The sequence below is a fragment of the Sturnira hondurensis genome, unplaced genomic scaffold, assembly GCF_014824575.4.
Source record: "Sturnira hondurensis isolate 20B ecotype Veracruz unplaced genomic scaffold, ASM1482457v3 Scaffold0011378, whole genome shotgun sequence".
NCBI classification, from domain to species: Eukaryota; Metazoa; Chordata; class Mammalia; order Chiroptera; family Phyllostomidae; genus Sturnira; species Sturnira hondurensis.
The window spans coordinates 8,770,485-8,791,776 of record NW_028084009.1 but is presented as its reverse complement, the minus strand read 5'-3'; the positions used below and the strand labels follow the sequence as shown (position 1 = coordinate 8,791,776).

The 21,292-nt window shown below is 66.2% G+C and overlaps 1 protein-coding gene across 7 annotated transcripts in view; it reads left to right on the top strand.

Moving 5' to 3' along the window:
* KCNQ2 (potassium voltage-gated channel subfamily Q member 2) overlaps positions 1 to 19,937 on the top strand; it is a 41,742-nt gene extending 21,805 nt beyond the window's left edge. Inside the window, exons 9-17 of one of the 7 annotated variants that reach the window (XM_037060078.1) lie at positions 590 to 619; positions 2,764 to 2,832; positions 4,203 to 4,232; positions 10,764 to 10,987; positions 11,409 to 11,517; positions 11,903 to 12,034; positions 13,877 to 13,984; positions 16,385 to 16,508; positions 17,118 to 19,937. In XM_037060078.1, the coding sequence (XP_036915973.1) occupies positions 590 to 619; positions 2,764 to 2,832; positions 4,203 to 4,232; positions 10,764 to 10,987; positions 11,409 to 11,517; positions 11,903 to 12,034; positions 13,877 to 13,984; positions 16,385 to 16,508; positions 17,118 to 17,849 (1,558 nt within the window). In that variant the 3' untranslated portion in view covers positions 17,850 to 19,937. Of the gene's footprint in view, positions 1 to 589; positions 620 to 2,763; positions 2,833 to 4,202; positions 4,233 to 7,699; positions 7,754 to 10,763; positions 10,988 to 11,408; positions 11,518 to 11,902; positions 12,035 to 13,876; positions 13,985 to 16,384; positions 16,509 to 17,117 lie in introns of all 7 variants that reach the window. The other 6 variants (XM_037060079.1, XM_037060075.1, XM_037060073.1 and 3 more) reach the window with 6 other exon arrangements.
* Positions 19,938 to 21,292: the final 1,355 nt, after the last annotated feature.

Below are 21,292 nucleotides of genomic sequence, written 5' to 3'. Positions count from 1 at the left end.
CGGCCCCGGGTGGGCGATGGGGTGGGGAGCCCCGTCAGGGTGTGGTTGGTGGAGGCGCCCCTAGGCCGCGAGGCCGTGTGGTCAGCAGGCAAAACACTTCCCAGGCCACCCTGGGATTGTCTGTGCCCAGCTCTGGCTTAGACAGAGGTCTTAGGAGACCGGTCTGGTGGCCTCCCGGTGTCCCCTCGGGCCTGGTGCCCCAGGCGGGTGGGTGCGCCCTGCCCTCTGCCCTAGTCTGTCCTAGGTGTCCCCACCCTGGGAGTCCTCACCTGCTGAGGGTCCTCAAGTCAGGGCTGACCCAGCACCCAGAGGCGGTCCCCACCTGCCATTGGCCTCAGTGGGCATTTGTCACCCGGGAAGAGGGTGCTGCCCCCCACTCCACGCCCATGCAGAGCACTCTGACGCCCATGGGACGCCACAGCCTCGTGCCCCAGCCTCCAGCCGAGGCAGGGGGCCCGCGCGCTAATCTTCTCTGTTCTGTTGTTTCCCCTGCTCTCCTCGACCCTTCTTTCATTTTCTTTTCTTATCCCGTTCTTTTCTTTTTAATTTACGTTCTCTCCCCTTGTGTGTGTGTGAAAACACTTGAAAGCTCGCAAGCTCAGACCTACGGGGCCTCCAGGTAGGACCTGCATGGGGCAGAGGCGTGTGGTGTGGTCTGTGCCCCGCGTGGCTGTCGCGGGGCCGCCCAGCGACCCCCGCACCCTGCCCCAGCCTGTGGCCCCGACTGGGGTGCGCCTCCCTGGCCCCCCTGCCCCTTTGTCCTCTCCTGACTGTGCCCCGCCTCCCCCCCAGCTGCTTACCTGTGCTGGATCTGTCTGTCCCAGGTCATCCTCTGTTCCTTGTCCTGCTTCCAGCCTTGTCTTAGTGGTGGGGGTCACTCCAGTGCCTCCGTCCTCGCTCCACGGGTCCCTGTCACACAGCGCAGAGGTGGTGGAGCTGAGGGTTTCCGTGTCCCCGCGTGGGGACATCGCAGTGGTCCCTGCTCCTGGCAGGCAGCCCACCCTGCACCCGGGTCCTCTGTCCAGGCAGCGCTGGGGCTCCCTGTGGACTCGCTCCAGGGAGTGGGAGAAACAGGCCCCGGGGGGAGAGGGACCTGACCCTAGACCTCTCGGAGGAGAAGGTGGTGATGGGAGCTGGGGCCCCCTCCAGGCTGCCGGCAGCTGGGGAGACCCTGCCCAGGCCAGACAGGCCCCTCGACCTCGGAGGCTTCCCGGGTTCATTTTTTCCGGCCAGTCCACCTCTCCCGGGGTCTGTGGAGCTGCCCCGCCCCTGGCCCTGGGCCTGGGTGGCTGGAGTTGTCCCCAAGCCAGCTGGCCCCCTGACCAGCTGCTGCTCTGCCCCAGGGGTGCCCCTGACGTGCCCCCCATCCTGTCAGCACACCACACCCTCATCCTGCCCAGCCGAGACTGCCCTTGGAGGTGATGCGCTGTGTGTGGTGCGTGACCCTGCGTGTGGTGCCTGCTCGCCCCTGCCCCAGCCTGCCCACCCGTGTCCTGCCCCCGCTGCTGTGTGTCCAGGGCATGGCCTCCCATCCACGTGTCTCCCCCTCGGACCTGTGTGGGGGGCACCACCCTGCGTCTCTGCGCCAGGCTGGTGGGCGGGTGGTCAAGGGGAGTGGGGAGGCCCCTGTGCCCCCGGGTCCAGTCCCAGGGACCCCACTGTGCCCAAAGCATGAGTACTGACCGCCCAGCCTCCTGCTCAGTGCGGGCCCCCAAGGACCACGGGCAGCCCTGGCTGGGGGAGGGAGGTGGGCTTGCGGGATCAGCCTTTCCCGTGTGTCCAGGCAGCACTGCCAGGCCTGGCCATGCTGGGCCTACAGAGGGGACAGTGACTGGCCCGGGCAAAGCCAGAGATAGTGGCCAAGGTCAGGGTCACGTGTGAGGTGGAACTGCTGAGTGTTTGCATGTGGAAGTGACAGGGGTCTGCCACATGGAGAGGGGCAGATGTCTCAGGGTGGGCTCCAGCCTGCCCTGGAGGCAGGACAGAGGGACCCCGCGGGTTGGGGGCAGGCCCAGGAGGAGATGGGACTGGGGTGGGGCTCTGACATAGCCCGCAGCGGGCCAGGGGTCCCCAGATGCTGGAGGCTGGAGGGACTGGGACTCAGCAGGCTGATGGCTGAGTGGGGTGTCGCCGTGGGGGAGCCTAGGCCCTCCCCAGGAACCCCCTGGGCCTGTGGACCCCCTGCCCTGGTGTGAAGGCCGGGCCTTGGTTCTTCACAGAGGTTCTGTCTGGACCTGCCTCCTGGCCGGTGGCAGGCCCTGGCTAAGGCGGCCCACAGGGTGTGGCAGTTCTGGGGAGCCGGGCCCTGGAGCAGAGCCAGGCCCATGACCCGGTGTCCCAGGGCCTCTCCCTGTGCAGGCAGCTTCACTGCAACCCTGAACTTGACCCGGCTCTGCAGAGAGGGCCTGGCAGCCTGAATGGGCGGGGTCCTGTATGCTGACGGTGCCGTCCTCTGGAGTGCTCTGGGATGGGAGAGGGGAGGGGCGGGCATGAGCCCCCTGCCTGGGCACCCGCACCTTGCCCCACCTGCCCCACACAGTCAAGGCCCCCAGGGACGAGGCCTGGGCCCCGCTCCCACCCCTCCTGTGCCAGCCGGTCACCCTGTGCTCCCAGGGGTGCAGCGAGAAAATGCGGGCAGTGCCCCAGGGCCCTGGGTCCCCTGCACAGAACCTCCTTTCCTGCCGGGCACAGGCCACACCCCCTGTCCCTGGGCTCTGGTGGGCCTCTGGCGGGCGGGAGCTCACTGGCCTCTCATGCCCGCAGACTCATCCCCCCGCTGAACCAGCTGGAACTGCTGCGGAACCTCAAGAGTAAATCTGGGCTCACATTCAGGTCAGGAGAAGGGCCAGCAGCAGCATGGCCAGCAGTGGGGGGGCTCGTCCATCCTCCTGGGGGTCCTGCTGCCCACGGGCACTCAGCAGGGTCAGGCAGGTCACCCCCGCACGAGGCAGCCCTGGGATCTGGCAATGCCCCAGTGCTCAGCACAGAGGTGGGGTGGGAGTGCAGAGGAGGGCAGTCCGTGTCCGGAGCCCCGAGCCGGACAGAGCAGCTGCGGGGGTCAGTGCTGGCCCCTCACTAAAGACGTGTCTGTGCCCTGGAACTCGTGAATGAGACCTTATTTTGGAAAAACCTTTGTGGATGTGATTGAGGGAAGGATCTCAGCGTGTTTCTAAATTCAATTAGGAGCATCCTCCTACGAGACAGTGGAGGGGGTGCTTAAGTGGCCACTGGCCCAGGGACGCCTGGGTCCACCAGGAGTGGAAGGACTGTCCCCTGCAGCCTCAGAGGGTGCTCCCGCTCCCAAGCTTGGACCTCTAGCCTCTGGGACCGCAGAGGGCCCATTTCTGTGGTTTGAGCCCCTGGCCCGTGGCCTTCGAAGGTCCCTGTGTGGGAAGTGGGACACTGTGGGGACAGGGGCCGGGCCCTGCAGAGGTGGCCTTGGGACCCGGTGACAGGGGGCAGGCAGTTTGGGCAGAGTTGTGAAGAGCACGAGTGAAGAGGCCCGGCTGTGCGGGGAACAGCTGCTGGGCATGGGGACATGCAAGGTGGCCTTTCCCAGGGCGTGCTGGGGTGACGGAGGGACTCGAAGGAGCCCTGGGGCGAGGTCTCAGCTGGAAACGGGGGGCATGGCCCAGTCGTCGGGGGCTGAGCTGTGTTGCCGAGCAGGGTGTGAAGCAGAGCTGGACCAGCTGGGATGTTCAGCCCAGGTCCCCAGCTGGGGGTGGTCGGTGTGGCCTGGTTTCTCCTGCCTCTGATGGAAAGATGCGGGAGGGAGGGGCGAGCGTGGACCCAGGGAGGACTGGCGAGCAGAGAGCAACCAGCCCCGAAGACATGGGGTGTCAGTTGTCCAGACCGCAAAGGATAGTGAACTGGGACACCCACTCAAGGGGAGAGTGCGCTTTGGGGGCCGGGCCAGGTGCAGGATGGGGCAACGGCCATGGGAGAGATTCTCTGCCTGGCGGGCCCACCAGCCCTAGGGCACAGGCAGGGACCAGAGGGAGCTCTGGGAGAGAAGCTGGGGCGGCCGGAGACCCTCTTTTCTCCAGGACCTGCCTCCTGGGGGCCCAGGGCCCCTCAGCTGTGGGTGTGGGCTGGGCGAGGAGGGCTGTGCTGGGTGTGGGGGGAGGCCCACCAGACCCGGCTGTTGGGGGGGTTGTGCCGGGCGAGGTAGACCCTGACAGTCCTGTTGCTTCTGTTTCCAGGAAGGAGCCGCAGCCGGAGCCGACCCCCAGGTCAGTGTCCCCACCCCCCGCATCTGCGCGTCTCGCTGCCCTCCCCGGGAGCTCCGTGCGGGGCTGTTCCTGGGCCCCTGCCCGGCGGTGAATGCCCGGTGCCGATGGGGCCCCTGGGTCCATTTCCGTGTTTCTGGGTGGGCAGACCCTGGGGCTTTTCGGGGGGTTCTGTGACATCCCAGCAGGGTCAGTGCTGGGGGTAGGGTCTGCGGTGGCGGAGGGCCGTACTGAGGACTAGCTGAGGGGCAGGCCTTGGTTTGTTGAAGGTTTCTGGGGGGAGTGGGCAGGCTCCTTTTGTAGCCCAGGTTCTCCTGTGTTTTGTGGGGGCCCTGCAGGCGCCACCTGTTCTGTTTGCTGCAGGCAGGCGACCCAGAGGGAGGCGCTATGGGCGGGCTCTGCTGCGGGCAGTGCGGGTGGTGCCCACAATCTTCCTGGGGTTAGAAAGTCCAGGGCAGGCCACGACGTGTCTGATGAACTCCAGCCCAGCTGGGTGTCCCCTGCTGGGTCCTCCGATCTCCCGTCCACCAGCACCCACCCCCACACCCAGGGAGAGGGAGGCCTGCCCCCAGGCCACCAGAGACCTTGCCCTCCTGCCCACCTTGCCCTGCCCCCTTGGTGCCCCTCCTGGTCCTCGGGTGGGGAGGTGGAGGTGGGCTGAGCCCACCTGCTCCAAGGACCAGGAGGGGCACACCCCCCCACCAGGCCCCTAAGAAGGGAAGGGTGGCTGGTGCCGGGTGGTGGAGTGAGCAGTGCTTCCACCTGAAGTGGCCAAAAGGTCAGCAGTGACGGGCCCCTCACAGGAGCTGAGAAATGGACCCGGGACCGGAGCTGGTCTAGCCTGGGGGAGCGGACGGCGGCCTCTGTGCCCCACCCACCCACCTGCCCATCCATCCGCCCCCGGTGGCCTGAGGTGGCTCCGTGCACTCCTGGCCCCGGCTTTCCTCTCCTCCCGGCAACTCTGGTCTCAGCCTCTCTCTCTCTCTCTCTCCTCTCCCGCCTTCCCCTCCCCCAATCTGCACATCTGGCCCCTCCCAAGTGCCTTTAATCATGTCACTGCCCTTCTCGGGCCCTTTCCCGCGGGCTCTGTCTTTGGGGACGAGGTGCTGACCTTGAAAGCAGGACTGAAGGTGAGGACACGCAGGAGCCTCCGGGCTCTGCCCCCTGCTTCCTGCTCACGGATCCTCCGTCTCCTCCCCGTGTGTCCTGTGTCCCTGCCTGCCTGTGATCCTGCGGCTTCCCCGGGGCCCACCTGGCCTTGCCTCCTCTCGGGGACCCAGGGCCTGCCCTCTTCCGGGGGCACACCTATCAGCCAGGTAACAGCAGGCAGTGCTGCCGCCCCCTCCGCCGCCGCCGGGGGCAACCACAGCCCCTCTGGTGTGCGGGCGGTCATTCTGCCCCTTGCACCCATGAAGGGGTGCATGTCCACGGGAGGCAGCCCTGCCCGATGGAGTTCAGGGGACGGGGTGGACGCGGGGACGGTCACTCACCTCCTGTGACAGTACCACCCCTCTGGGGCCTGGCTCACAGCGGGAACTCCCCGTGGCTGCGGTGGTGTCAGACCCAGGCCGTCTGCATCTGGTCAGAGGAGGGGGCGGGGCAGCCAGGGGTCAGGGCTGTGCCGCTCCGGAGACGTCTCTGATCCGCCCTCTGAGCTTCTCCTTTCTGACTGCCCCCACCCTGCCTGCCCCGGAAGAGACCCCTGCCTTCCGGCCGCTTTGTGCCTTGTCCATGTGGGTCCCCCCTCGTCACAGGCATGTCTGTCTAGTCTGGTCTTGGTGAGTGTGTGTGATGTGTCTTCAGCCTCGCAGCCCGGGTTCCCAGGGCCCCAGCTCTCAGACCGGTGACCTTTGGTTGGCTGATGGGGACAGGGAAATCCCTGAGGCTGGCCCTGTGCTTGGGGAGGGGGCACCAGTGGCTGCGCTGCCCCACACGGGAGCCACTGGCCACGTGTGGCTGTTCAAGTTTTCCTTGAAGTGAATAGGGCGAGTGAGCTGGTCCCGTCTCGTGTGCAGAGGGGCCAGCAGAGGGGCAGGCATGCGCCTGGTCAGACAGCATCGGGGACGGTGCCCTGCAGTGACATGGGGCCGAGGGCCCTGGAAATGCTTGCAGGACAGGCGGCTGAGCCTGGAGGGTCTCAGTAGCTGCGCTGGTCCGGGGGCTGTTTACAGCCATGACCTTCACAGGGGCTGGAGCAGAGCCACCGCACTGTCCTCTTTCCTGGGGCGCAGCCTCCAGGTTGGGGGGCTGCCTCTACTGGCTGAGGGGTCCCCCTCTTTTGCTGTCTGGCACATTCTGATGAACCTGTGGCCGACATGGGGTGAGGTGCCCTGGGAGAGAACGTATGTCCTGAATTTGATGGGCTTCGTTGAGCAGATGGAACTGCCTGGTGGGGTCCAGGTCCTGGGGCCACCGAGTCACGGCAGGGCGCGGAGGCAGCACTTGCAGGGGCAGCAGGAGCCCAGCTCCCTCCCGCTGGACCGAGCCTGCAGCAAGTCCCTGGGCGGACCAGCTGTGGGCTCTGAGGACCCTGAGCATGGTGGCTGACTAGACACGGCTCAGTGTGTCCTTTGTGTGAGAGGAGAGAGGCATCTGGATGCCAGCAGGTGCCACCGATGTCTGAGGGAATGCGCACACATCGAGCCCTCCTCCCTGAGCACAGGGACCCCCAGATGCGCCAGGGTTCCTCGGGCACGCGGTTTGAGAACTGCTGTCTCAGGGGCAGCAGCTTCGAAAGTGGAGGGGGAAGGAGAGGTCCTGGAAAATGAAGGATTTCTTGTCGCTCTTGCTGGGTGCTTTGGTTTTTGCTTCAAACAGGTGCGTGTTCTGGGCAGGAGATGAGCCCCAGGGGGCCCCGAAGGGCTGACTATTGGAGGAGCATTATTGCAGAGCTCCCCCAACCTAGGAGGGCCCCGAAATGAATGGACCCTGACCCCCTTCTCTGTAGCTTCCCACTGGGGAGAGGCAGCCACCACCCTGGGGTCCGCGCGGCCCACTGCCGTGCGGGCAGCCAGCTGGGCTCGGCAGGACCTCCCCGATGGGTCTGCGAAGCCAAATCGCACGTTGTCCCCACAAAACCCATGCTTTTTGGAACCCCCGTCCATCCGGGAAGGAGAAGCCCTTGGCAGAGTCTCAGCCCATGTATTATTTTTTTTGTGCGCATGAAAACAACAAAAAAATAATACATCTCTTCAGAGACGTGACCCTGAAGCTCTGACTCTGGAAGGAAAAGGTATTTTTGGAGGATAAAACAAGGAATTTTCTTTCCTCCAAAAATAGGGGACAGTTTTCTTTTCCAGGCTGGCGGAAGACTTTCCCTTGCAGCGCCTTTACAGTCCTTGTTGAGATTCAAGCTCTGTGGCTGGTGGACGCTGAGCCCAGAGCACCCCCAGGGGCGGCCGTGGTGCCTCGGTTTACCTGCCCGACCCAGCTCCCTGCCCGGGGACTAACTGTGCTCTCCTCGTTTCCAGTAAAGGCGGACCGTGCAGCCAGGGCCTGTGTGGATGCTGCCCGGGACACTCTAGGTACCACGGACGCGGGGCTCGGACCACTGATGCACGGCTCTTCCGCTCCGAACTCTGCCCATTAGAGGTTCTGGACAGCCAGGGAGGGGCCGCCCCGGCCCCTGGCCCCCGGCCCCCAGCCCCCAATTCCGATTGGCAGCTCGGCCCACGGCCGGCTTGGGGCACTGCTAGTTGCCCCCTGACTCCAAGGCTCTTCCTGCCCAAGCAGGAGGGGCCCGGCCGGGGCTGGAAAACCCAGCAAGGGCACCGGCCCCGGGTCCTGACCGTGCAGGGCGCCTTCTTCCTGGTGTCAGTCCAGTACCTCTACTGGGCACCTGAGGACGGCCCCCCAAACCGCCGGCCCGCTGCCCCGGGGCAGCCCTGTCCTGTGTGTGCCGGCTGCCCCGCCACACCAGACTCACCAGGAAGAGGCGGAGCCCGAGGCCCCCCTCCCACGTGCAGCCCCAGATGCGGGCGGACCCTCGCTCCGCACCCTCGCTCGCACCGTGGGTGCATCTCCTCCCCTCTGCCCGCTGCCGGCTGGCCGGTGCGGACGTGTCTGTCTCTCTGCTTGCTCCGGGTGCACCCCCCTCCTGCCCGTCCCCCACCCTGGCCAGCGCAGTCCTGCGAAGTGTGGGCAGCACTCACCTTCCGTCATTTGCATGCGGTCGCTGCTGAGCGTCCAGTGCCCGGAGGGGCCACGCAGCAGGACCAGCCCCCACCCCCCGCAGCCGCATGCCTGCACCTTGCACCTGTGCATGCTCCAAGTCCTTTTCCGCCCTGAAAGGGGCTCTGAGGGCTGCCCCCCACCGTCCTCGATACCTGCGTGTTCATGGACAGACGTAGGCACTGGTGGGGAAGGCTCGCAGCCGCAGGCGGGAAGCTGGGCGGGGCGGAGGCGGGCCACCGGCTGCTCCCTTGGTCAGGGGCTGTGGTGGGGGGTCCCAGCCACCTTCAGTCCTGCTGTGCACAAGCCTCACGAATCTCACCTCACCTTCCCCACTCCCCTGGGGCATCCACTGCCGGCCGTGGCCAGCAGCCGCTCCCTGTGGATGCCGGCTCCCACCCGCCGCACCGGCCCGTGTGCGGCCAGGATGTGTCTGAGCTCAGCTGGGGCCTCCCACCCCCTCCCTTTCATGGCGGCTGCTCCCCCCACCCTGTATTTAGAATTTTGCCCTGGGTCGGGGCTGGCAGGTGGAGAGGGGAGTGGACCTCGGCTTTCTTTTCACTCCCCAGCCCCACGTAAACAGAGCGCAGGTGCCTCAAAACCACCCCATCTCACCGGAGGCCATCTGGCCGGAGCCACCCCCCCGGCCCCATGCACTGGCTCCGGCCCTTAGCTCGTGACTTGAGGGAGGACGCTGCAGGACCCTGGTGCAAACGCCAGGTGGCTGGGGCCGGGGGACGAGTGCCTGCAGGTGACTGAGGAGGCCCAGGTGTCCACCCGGTGACATCCTGCAGTGGGGAGCCTGGCCTTGATCTCAGCCACAGGGGGCAGGTCCTGCCGTGTCCCCGCTCTCCTGGCTGGGCAGGGCCATCACGTCTCGTGGCCTCCCTGCACCAGCTGGTGGCCGTTGTCAGGACCGGAACATGAAAGAGGCCATGTGGTCAGAGGCCCCATGATGCCTGGCACTGGGTGTCCCTCAGTCCCCACCTGCCCAACTGGGCCTTGCCCTCGGTTCAGCGGTTACGAGCTTGGGGCCGGTGTTCTGAGCAAGCTGACGTCCCCCGCAGCCTGTCCTGTGCTCACAGGACACCAGGAACTCCACACCTCAGGGCCATCAGCCCAGGGGGCTCTTCTCGTCCTGCAGGGATCCCTAAACTAACACAAACAGGCTGTGAGGCCCAGGGTGGGGAGGGGTGCCCACCTAGGACACAGCGTCCAGGCCAGGTGGGCCTGGTGCTGGCCACCTCCTCTCCGTGGCCGGTCATCTCTGTGCCACCCGATTGTGTGTCTGGGCTGTGGGTACCTGCTGAGGCCGAAGGAGGCCGCTGACTCCGGGTGGCTGCAGTGGGGCTGGTGATGCCTGAGGCGTTAGCTGGCACGGTGGCAGCCCACAGGCGCCCACCCCGGGGCAGGTTTGTCCCAAGGCCCCAGGAGCAGTGAGAGGCTGTGATCAGAGGCCCAAATGGGTTCCCAGTTCACAGAGCCTTCCTCTCCTCTCTCGGAGGCCTGGGGGGACTGCCCAGTGGGAAGAAGCAAGTGGCCACCTGCCCTAATGCTGCGCCCCGGCCACCCCATGACCCACCGGTCTCCTGGCCGCTGCCCAGAGGAACCTGTCTCCATGGTTACCAACATCTGTGGGGACAGGGAGGCCCGAAGACCCCCAGGGCTGTGGCTGGCTGGCTGTGGTCGCCCCATCCCTGCAGCCTCGGGCCAGGGCCTGGACAGCGTGGCCAGCAGAGCAGGCCCGTCCACTCCACCCTCTGGGAGCAGGGCGGTCCATTCCCCCTGTGTCCTGGGGATGGGACGGAGCCTGCGCTGTCCCCCCGGGGTGGAGAAGAGGAGGATAGGCACCACCTCCCACACGCTTCTCCTCCGGCCTCACCCACTCCCTGGGGCTGTGGGGGGCCCAGGGGTCAGCTGCAGACCTGACCCCTCCTGATCCTGGGGCAGTTACAAGGTGTGAATGGGGCAGACAGGGAGCCTGCTGCAGGCCCAGGGAGAAGCCGCCGCCCTGTCCTGCCATGGTGTCGCCTTGCAGCGGAAGGCCTGGCTGGACGTGTGGGCGGGGCTCGGGCCCCTATTGGTGGGGGCGAGAGTCCGCTGACCCCTGGCCAGGCCGAGCACCAGAGCCAGCTGGGGACCCCCTAGTGGAGCAAGCCGTCCACTGCGTCCCTTGGCCTGCGACCTCCCTCCCCAGCTGGACTTCAGCCCCCGGCTGCTGCCCACCCCTGGCAGCCTTTCTCTCCTTTCCACGCGGGACGACGCCGGCTGAGAGCCGATGGCGGGTCTGAGGGTTCTGTCCAGAGTGACTCTTCTTGCTGTCTTTGTGTGTGTGTGTGTGTCTGTCCGTCCTCCTGGGAGCAGTCAGAAGGTCAGTTTGAAGGACCGTGTCTTCTCCAGCCCCCGAGGTGTGGCTGCCAAGGGGAAGGGGTCCCCGCAGGCCCAGCCGGTCCGGCGCTCGCCCAGTGCTGACCAGAGCCTGGAGGACAGTCCGGGCAAAGTGCCCAAGAGCTGGAGCTTCGGTGATCGCAGCCGCGCGCGGCAGGCCTTCCGGGTCAAGGGCGCCGCATCACGGCAGAACTCGGAAGGTGGGTCAGCCCCATGCCGTGCTGTGGTCCTGCCACGTCCAGGGTTCACTCCCCAAGGGGGGAAGTACCCACTTTATCCATCTCTTCTGTTACTGGGATCACGTCACATGAAATGAGCCATTTTAAAGTGAACAATTCTGGGCACGTAGCACGCCCACTGTGCCGCTCCGGGACGTTCCAGCCACCCACGGTCACCCCAGGCCCAGCCCCCGTGCTCTCCTGTGTCTCAGACACGGCCCACGGGTGGGCCACGCGGCATCTCTGGTGTCTGGCTTTGTTCACAAGTGTTTTGGGGGCTCTTCCACTGTGTGCATGGGTCAAGGTTTCATCCTTCTTCACGCTGAGCGAGTGACCTTCTGCTGTGACTGGGTGTGGACACATCCCCTTTGTCCCCTCATGGGCTGTGTCCCCTTCCACCCAGAAGCAAGTCTTCCCGGGGAGGACATCGTGGACGACAACAAGAGCTGTAACTGCGAATTTGTGACCGAGGACCTGACTCCGGGCCTCAAAGTCAGCATCCGGGCTGTGTGGTGAGTGACATCAGGTGTCCCCTCCACAGAGCCCAGGAAGGGGTGTGGTCACTCCCTCTGGGGCCTGGGGGACACCTTGTGGTTGACACCCCTTCAGCCCCAGCTCCTTGTGGCTCACAAAGTGCCCGGTGTCACAGTGTCCCTGCCTATCACCTGGGGCTGTCCATGGACAGCCAGGTGGGCCAGGGTCTGGCTGTGCAGCAGAGCCCAGGGGTGGCCCAGTGGGTGGGTGGCCCAGGTGAAAGGAACACGTTGTCCAGAGCAAATTCTCAGGGCTGCTGGGAGGGCCCCGGGCAGGCAGAGGCCCGGGCAGGCCCTGCCTGGGGGCGGGGGTGGGGCGCTGGTGGTCTCTGCCTGGGGCTCACGGCCCCCGTCCACCCCTCAGTGTCATGAGGTTCCTGGTGTCCAAGCGGAAGTTCAAAGAGAGCCTGCGGCCCTACGACGTGATGGACGTGATCGAGCAGTACTCGGCTGGCCACCTGGACATGCTGTCCCGCATCAAAAACCTGCAGTCCAGGCAAGAGCCCCAGGCCTTGAGCCCGGGGGCTGGTTCTGCAGGGCCAGCACCAACATGCCCCGAACTGGGGAGATGGGTGCCAGGGGGCGCACGCTCCCCGATAGAGGCGGGGCGGGGGTAGGGCCCCGGGGGCACAGAGGCAGCCCTGTGGTGGCCCCTCCTCTCGGCCCACACTCGGTTTCTGTCGTGTTCATGTTTGACATCTCTGTGTCTCTTCTCCTGCCCTTTCCACTCATGCTTCGGGGGGTGTGTATTCGTGTGTGTGTGCTCACACCTGTGTGCCCATGCACACCAGTGTAGATGCACAGTGTAAGTGCTCAGTGTAGGTCTCTGTGTGCATGTGTGCGTGTGTGTGTGCAGGAGCATGTTGTCACATGTGGGTGTACGTGTGTCTCTGGTGTGCCCTGTGTGCCCTGTGTCCTGCACTCGTGTGTCCGGAGCAGGGGGCTCTGCCGAGAGGGGGGCTGTGAGCCACCAGCTGCGAGCCTTGGCGCCTCTTCTGCCAGGCCAGGGGCTCCCGCTGCCTGGGGCCCATCTGTGGTGGGGCCGTTTTAGGGCACACGCGTGCCAGGCTGTTGTGCTCACCCCAGAAACCCTCTGTATGTGCATGTGCAGACAGGAGCACGGGCCTGGGGCACACACAAGCACACCTGGGAGAGGTGTGTATGCAGTATACACATAGACCTGTGCCTATGCCAGTGCACGTGTGAATACATAAGCACACTCTCAGCTGGTGACCACATCCATGTACCCTGTAAGTCCACCCACCTATACACACACCAAGTACACGTGTGCTCCTAGACACCCACCCTCTGCACGTGTGTGTGTGAGCAGGCCACGCGGCGGTCGTGCCCTCCTGAAGTGGGGCATGTGCTCCTGCCTGTCGGAGCCCCCCCCCCGCAGCCCCTCCGACACAGTGGTCCCCAGGGAGGCCTGAGCCCTGGCTGCAGGCAGGTCTGCATGGTCAGGGGACCGGCCTGGGGGGCAGCCCTGCTCCCCACCCCTGGGAGGAGTGAGGTCAGTGCAGCCCCCGCATTGGGCTGCCTCCCGTCCTGCCCCCAGACGCGGGGGAGGGACCTCTGGGCCTTACGCTGCCCATGGGTGGGGCCAGGGAGTGACCCCTTCCTGTCTCTGGGCTCAGGGCCCCACAGAGCATCGCCTGGGCCCCTGCTGTGTGTGCGAGCAAGTGTATGTACCGCCGTGCACTAGGGGGCAATGTGAGAGTGCGGGGAGCAAACGTGTGATTGTGTGCAAATATGTTGAGTGTGTAAACATGCAAAGGTGCAACACGTGAACATGTACGTGCCTGAGTGAGCGTGTGAGCAAGTGCACACGCACGAGTCTGTGTGTGCATATGTGTACACGAGCACACTGCACAAGGCAGCGTGTGAGCAGGGGTGTGCACACATGTGCCTGGGTGGGAGCAGCTGCCCGCTGGGCCTCCCTCTCACAGCTCAGCACCCCCGCGGGCTCACTAGGCCCCGGGCCCTGGGCTCTCCCTTCCCTTCTTCTCTGTCGGCAAAGCCAGGCGCTCCCCGTGAGGCCGAATGTCCGGCACAGCCACAGGCCCGAGTGCTGTCCCCACCGGCGCCTCAGGCGCTGGGCCGGCTGCCCTCTGCCCCGCACACCTGCATGCAGTGCCCAGGCCTGTGCCCGCTTGAACACGGGAAGTCTCAAGCAGGCGTGGTGTACCCGGCGCGGTTGCGCGTGGCCATAGTTGTAAGAAGTGTCCCTCTGTGGCTTTGGGCTGGGCCGCTCCTTCTGTGTCTGCGCGTCCCCAGCCACCACTGCGGGTGCTTCATGATGCCTTTGCTTGTGTCTCTTTTCTCGTTTACCTGCCAGGGTAGATATGATTGTGGGCCCCCCACCCCCTTCAACTCCCCGGCACAAGAAGTACCCCACCAAAGGACCCACGGCCCCTCCGAGAGAGTCACCCCAGTACTCACCTAGGTCAGGATACCGGCCGCCCCGCCTGTGTCTGTGCAATGGCCGGCTCCCTTCGCTCCAGCCACATGACGGCGGCCCACGGGATGCATCCAGCTGGGGGTGGGCGTCCTTGTCAGGACCCAGGCAGCTTTGCAGGGACATCCTGTGTGATGTCCTCCTGTGGGGGCTCCCGGGGCAGGAGCTAAGGCCAGCACTGCAAGGACTGGGGGTGTCCAGGGTGCCGGAAGGGCCTTCAGGGCCCCGGACCACAGCGCCCTCCCACACAGCCCTCAGGCCCCCAGCACCGGCCACCCCGCCCCGTGGGGTTGACCTTGGCCCTGCGAGGGTCTGAGCAGGTCCCCTTGCTTCTGTCCCCTTTAACCCTGTGGATACAGAGGAGTCAGGTGCCCAGTGAGCTCAGGGGCCCCAGGTCCCACTTCCAGCCACTCAGCACCAAGGTCAGTGTGACCACTGAGCGCGCCTGGCCGACTGGCAGAGTGCATGGCGAGGGGAGACTCAGGTGGTGAGTCGGCACAGGCAGACTCTTCAGCGGCAAAACATTTAGACCTCGGGCGGGTCTGGGCGGCCCAGGGAGAGTGGAGTCCTCAGAGGCTGAGGACGGAGACGCCCAGCTGTGCGGCCGCTCGGAGCCGAGGGGCCGCCCTTCTCTCTACCTAGTGCTTCGGTGGGTCAGGCCTGACCCAGGGCCACCCTGACAGTGTTTTCGGGGTGCCCTGCTCAGCCATGTCCCCCAGCCCCAAGCCATCCTTTCGGGCCGTGGTCCAGGGGGCAGAGCTAGGCGATGAGAGCCAGGAGCTGGGCAGGCTCCCCGGCCGCCTCGGCCAGAGAGCACACTCCTGCAGAGAAGGGGTCGGAAGAACAGTCTTGGCATGTCGGGGGGAAGCTGGACTCTTCAGCCCAAAGCCCAGGGGAGGGGTGGCACCGGATCCTTGGGGGACCCTTTCCCTGCGCCCCAGCAGGAGCAGCAGTCGGCGGAGCCCTGGGCCCCGGCTCCCGGGGGGTTAGCCAGGCAGGCGCCCGTCATGTGGCAGGGGTGAAGGCGCTGGGCAGGTGTGCCTGGACCATGTGGACGCACGGAAACACCGAGAGCCCCCCCTCCCTGTCCGTTCTGCACGGAAGTCTGCTTGGAGCCCGAGGCCCCGCCTCCACCCCGACCCCCCCGCCCCTGCTGGCCCTTGGGTGCATGAGCCCAGCACGAAGCCCAGTGGAGCATGACGAGCTGCACCGTGGCCGACAGCCTGAACCCCTCTTCTGCTTCCTGCAACAGAGGAAAATGGCCCCAAGTCTCCGCCAGAGACAGGCAGTCCGGCCCTGGGTCAGGAAGGAAGCCCAGATGGGGCCCAGGCCCTCCCACGGCCACGCCCCCAAGCTTGAGAAGCAGGCTCTGTGCCAGGGGCTTTGGGCCATCCTTCGGGAGGCTCTGTGGCCTCGGCCTGGGACCCTGCCCTGCTTGGCGGCCCCCGCGGGTTCTCAGGAGCTGACCCCACCGCTTGGAGACCACCAGGCCCCTGACTTGTCCCCATGCTCGGGATCCTGCGGCCTATTCAGAGCTGTCCTGCTCAGCATGGGGCCGGGGGACACCGTGCAGGTCACATGCAAGCCCCTCCCTGGCAGGAGCTCCCCCTCCTCCTCCTCTCATTGGCATTCAGGACTTAAGGTTCTAGATCAGCTCAGCTGTGTGCTGCACCCTGCACACGTGTGCACACAGGTGCGTGCACACACTGCATGGCACACGATGAAAATGCGTGCACACTCGCACACCTGTACTGCATACAATGTAAACACACGGGTGCACACACATATACACACAACCCACGTGCACAGCATATGTATGCAGAACACATGTGTACACACCCAAGGCCCAGTGTGCGTGCGGGCGAGCACACACAGGCTCTCTGGTTGGCGGTGGCTCCCTCTGTCCCCCCTCCGGTCGTGCGTGGGCAGTGTCCGTGCTGGTCTGTGTCCCCCGCTCCCCACCTGGTGCACGGTGCCCGGCTCTCTGTCCTCGCCTCCCTGCTTCTGTTGTTGCTGCTACAGACGACTGACTGTCCCCACCAGGCCAGCTGGGCAGAGGGCTCCTGGCACAGGAGAGGGAGGGAAGCGCGGTGGCGGGGAGCTGGGGGTGCAGAGCTGCGGGGTCAGTGGCCCGGACACCTTCATGTGCCTCGGTGCTGATGTGCCATCACTGGAATGGGGTGGACAGGGGACAGGCCTTGAGGGTCCAGAGCCAGGTGAGAACAGGTGCCCGGCATCCACCTGGCCTGGCACCCGCTGTCCCCACGTTGGCTCTGGGCCTGGCCTGGTGCCTGGACGGGGGGTGGTGGCCTGGCCCAGAAGGAGGGGCCTCAGGCCAGCACACCCACCCAAACTCACGCCGGGGGACGGGGCCTTTCCCCCCCGCAGAGTGGACCAGATCGTGGGGCGGGGCCCGGCGATGACGGACAAGGACCGCGCCAAGGGCCCAGCGGAGGCGGAGCTGCCTGAGGACCCCAGCATGATGGGTCGGCTGGGCCAGGTGGAGAAGCAGGTGGGAGAGGCCAGGAGGGCCGCCCTGCTGCCGGCTTGGCGGCCTGGGGTGGACGCTGCGGGAGGGGTCCTGGAGCTTCAGGGACGCGGGGCCCCTCACAGCCCAGGGTGCCGTGGTCGGACACCTCACAATCCCGAGCCCTCCCTGGTCTCAGGCACTTTCCTTCTGTGGCCACAGGCCCTTGGGGCAGGAACACTGTTGCCCTGCGCCCCTTGCCCGAGGCCACTGAGAGACACTGTGGACTGGGGCCCGGTGGGTGGCCTGTCACACCTGGGCCCTCGCTCCACTGCCCCGTCCTGGGGGTGAGTCCTCAGCCTCCACACACAAGGCTTCTGCTTGGCTCAGCTACTGGTGCTGAGGGCAGAGGTTGGTGCCATCCTCTGTGGATCTTGTTCTGCAGGGCGGGCTCCAGGTGGGCGGCCAGGGGCAGCCAGGTGGCTCTGTCCATGCTACAGGTGGAGGCCCAGGTGTGAGCAGGGCAGCCAGACAAACTGGGAGGTGCTGGGCTCAGAGACGCCTCGGCGACATGCAGTGGCAGGGTGGGGGACCAGGCAGGGGGCAGTCGGACCCTGCAGGGGAGCAGCCACTCAGCAGCCGCCGCCGCCGCAGGTCCTGTCTATGGAGAAGAAGCTGGACTTCCTGGTCAGCATCTACACACAGCGCATGGGGATCCTGCCCTCCGAGACCGAGGCGTACTTCGGAGCCAAGGAGCCCGAGCCAGCTCCGCCCTACCACAGCCCTGAGGACAGCCGGGAACATGGGGACCGTGGCAGCTGCATCGTCAAGCTCATCCGCTCCACCAGCTCCGTGGGCCACAAGAATTTCTCCGCCCCCCCGGTCGCACACCCTGCCCAGTGCCCGCCCTCCACCTCCTGGCAGCAGCAGGGCCACGCCCGGCACGGCCACGGCACCTCGCCCGTGGGGGACCACGGTGCTCTGGTGCGCATCCCACCGCCACCCGCCCACGAGCGCTCGCTGTCGGCCTACAGCGGGGGCCACCGGGCCAGCACGGAGTTCCTGCGGCTGGAGGACGCGCCGGCCGGCCGGCCGCAGGAGGCTGCACTGCGGGACAGCGACACGTCCATCTCCATCCCATCCGTTGACCACGAGGAGCTGGAACGCTCCTTCAGTGGCTTCAGCATCTCCCAGTCCAGGGAGAACCTGGACGCGCCGCACAGTGGCTATGCGGTCGTGGCGCCCTGTGCCAAGGTCCGGCCATACATCGCGGAGGGCGAGTCGGACACGGACTCAGATCTCTGCACGCCGTGCGGGCCGCCGCCGCGCTCGGCCACGGGCGAGGGCCCCTTTGGCGATGTGGGCTGGGCCGCGTCCCGGAAATGAGGCCCCGTCGGCCTCTGCCCGACTCTCGGCCTTGAGGTTTCCAGGCGGGACGCTCAGGGCCTTTTCTTGGAGTCACGTGGCGGTGCCCGTGTCGGGTGCGGCAGTGGGCAAGGGGCTGCCCGGTCTCCGTGGTGAAGGTGCACGAAGTCCTTTTCCAGCAGGGGCAGCCAGGCGACTGTGCCCACGCTGCAGGTGGAGGCCCAGGTGTGAGCAGGCAGGGAGGGAGGTGGCAGAGGCCCGGCCCACAGCAGCAGGGTGGAGGTGTGGGGTCAGGGAGCAGGGCCAGGCTGTGGGTGCCTGGCGAGGGGTAGGCCTGTCCACATGCACGGATGGGACAATGTCCCCTTGCCTCTGGGCGCCCATCCAGAGAGCTCCCATCCAGGGCCCCGGCCTGGAGAGGAGGGGCAAGGCCTCGGGACAACAGGGGAGCGTGGCAACCCTTGGACCCCCAGTCTCCGCTCCACGGGGGAGCCTGCCCCACTGGGCTTCTGGAAGGGGGTCTCCCGATCACAGGATATCTAGGGGGTCTTCTCTGCCCTGCCAGCCCCCAGGCTATGCCAGCACTTTGACAGACACCTGAATGTGGGCCAGGGGTGCTGGGTGGAGGGGGGCGCGGCCCTGGGCTGGGCCTGGGTTCCAGGTCCCGAGACTGGGCGGTGTGGTGAGCAGAACCCCCCTCTGTCCTCTGCTGGGGTCCTGCTCCGCCTGTCCCCCCACGGTGCCCTGACAGGACCAGGTCTGGGTGAGGCTGTGACCACTGGTAAAAACTGTCAAAGACCCAGGTGTCGCTGGGTGAAGGCAGCTCTGTCCTCTAGGCCAGCGGCCCCCAACCCTTTAGGCACTGGGACTGGTTTCGAGGAAGACGGTTTTTCCACAGACCAGGGGCAGGAGACGGAGCTCGGGTGGTAATTTGATTGAAGCTTCGCCCTGCCACGCGCTCCTGCTGTGTGGCACCCCCATCCTAACAGGCCACGGCCTGGGGACCCCTGCTCTGCGTTGTCCCTCCTGTCCCTGCTGGAGCCCACCAATCCCTACCTGCTCTTCACTGACTGGCCCTTGGCTGTGGCCTCTTGGTGTCTTGGGAGCCAGGGACACCGATCTGCAGCCTGGGACCCGGGGAGCAGCGCCCCCGCCCTCCTGGCCTGGGGACCATGGAGCTGGGAGCCTGACGGTGGGGGGACCCCACAGGTGGCACAGACACCTGGCACCAGGGCAGTAGACAGCAAGCCTGAGCCCCACAGGGGCCACCATGGAGCCGCTGCCCCGAACTCTGGGTCCAGGGAAAGTGCTTGGCCGGGAGTGGCTGGGCCCGGGCATCAGCTGGAGTCTCGTCTTGCCCTCTGGGAAGGGCTTTTAGGCAGCGTCTGGGGGTCCTGAGTGCTGAAGGGCTGGTGCCCGGAGGTCTTTGGGAGCAGCATCTCCTGTCCACAGGGGGTCGCTGCATCGCCGCAGCCCCTGCTCCTGCCCCTCGCTGTTGCCAGGACACCCCGGGGGAGCCGGGGCAGCTGGGGCAGCTGGAGCCCAGGGCGGGGGACTCGTCGCAGCCTCCCAAGAAGACTCAGGCACGGAAGCTGCCGTGGCCAGGGGATGGATGAGGACCCCCAGCCCGCGCCCCAGTGTGTCTGCTCGTGCGCTCTCCTCCTCGAGGGCAGTGTTTTTTCAGCCTCGAGCCCCTCGGTGACAAGAGAAGTCCAACCTGGCCCTTGGGGGGACGCAGACCAGCGGCTGCTCCCCTCCCCACCTGCCTCTGGGCAAGGTGGGCCGGGGACGGGGCAGGGAGAGAGCCCAGCTGTGAGCCCCAGGTGGGTCCAGCAGGCACGTCCCCGAGCCAAGCACTTCTGTGCCTGACCCCAGCTCTGGGAGGGTCACAGCAGGTCGCCAGCAACTGCACTGTGTCCCCTGTCGTATCTTGGCCAGCATGGGCGGAGGGGTCCCTTGTCCCCCAGAGAGGTTTCATCCTGTCCTGTGTGTCTCCCGTCCCCGAGTGGCTCGGCCAGATACAGAGCCAGGGCCAGGCGAGCCTCGGGGGCTGCAGCAGCGGGGGCTGAGGGGTGGTCTGGGGAGGGGGTGGGGTCGGGGTTCCCGCTCAGGGGCACTCAGGCCTGCACAGCGCATGTCCCCTGGGTGCCCGTCCCTGGCGCGGGGCCCCCACCTCGGGGGGCACCCGCCGTCTCGGGCACATGTGCGTGAGCACAGGCGGCCGGGCGGCGTTCCCAGGGCGGGTGTGTGTATCAGTTGGAGCACACGCCCCCCATCATGCACGCATGCCTGAGCTCATGTCTGCACGCCTGCAGCACATGCTCATACACACAGAAACGAGCACAAGCATGCACTGCTCATGTGCACACGTGTGCACACTCACACCCACGCTCATCCACATGTGCACTTGCCAGCCCTGGGACCTCCCTCTCTGTTTTAAGGCTCGAGGAGTTTGGGACCTCAGGAGTGGTGGCGGTCATGGGAGGTGGAAGCCAGGGGTGGGTGGGGCCTCCCGGCTCCTGGGACCCCCCAGGGTCCCTTGCTGCCCCCCTCAGTGGCCTGGGCTGGGCCAGGGAGGTCCTGGCCCCTGTGGGGGTTGCAGATGTGACACCGGGGGCTGCCCCCGTGGCTGCAGGGCCTGGCCCCAGGTCACCACCAAGCGTGGGACTGCCCCCCCTGTATTGGCTCAATGCCTCTCTCTTCTGTCCATGTCGAGTCATGCACCGAGGCCCCAGACGGGCCATCCGGAGGGGGCAGGGACCAGCCTGGAGGCCACAGCAGCCCGCTCAGCAACTCGGCCACCAGGCCGCAGCACCCCACGCTCTGCAGGGGCCACGTGCCCTGCAGTCTCCGTGTCCGAGCCCAGAGCCGTCACCAGCACTGTGGCCTCGTGCGTTGTCTGTGGTGTGCCAGCCTAGTGACCTGCCTTCTCCCCCACCAGGCTGCCCCGCTCTGCCCCTCAGTCATGGACTCCAGGTGTTGACACGGGAGAGAGGGCCCCCTCTGTCATCCCCCCACATTCAGGGGACACCCGGACATCAGGTTCCCGTCTTTGTGGAAAGGACTTGGCGCTGAGATGTTTCTAGATGCTTCTCAAAGCCCAGGGTGGTGATGGGAGCTGGGGGCCTTTGCAGAAACATTGGTGTTTGTGTCAATTTTATATTCACCCAAGTTGTAAATAATGTGCAGACCACCCTCAGTGGGGGTGGCCCAACCCCGTTTCCTGTGACGCCCCTCAAACCGGACTGCAGGCCACCTGCCTGCATGTACGCACTCTGGGCAGGAGGCAGGAAGGGTGGAGGGCCCAGCAGGGGTGGGCCGCCTGCTTCCAGTGCCCAAGGAGCCTGCATGACTGTCCCTAGAAGCAGGCCCCACGTGGGCCCCACCGACCACGAAGTAGAAGCAACCAAAGAAGGCTTTCTGGAGGCAGCGGTGCAGTGGGATTGGGTCGGTGTCTCCTCTCT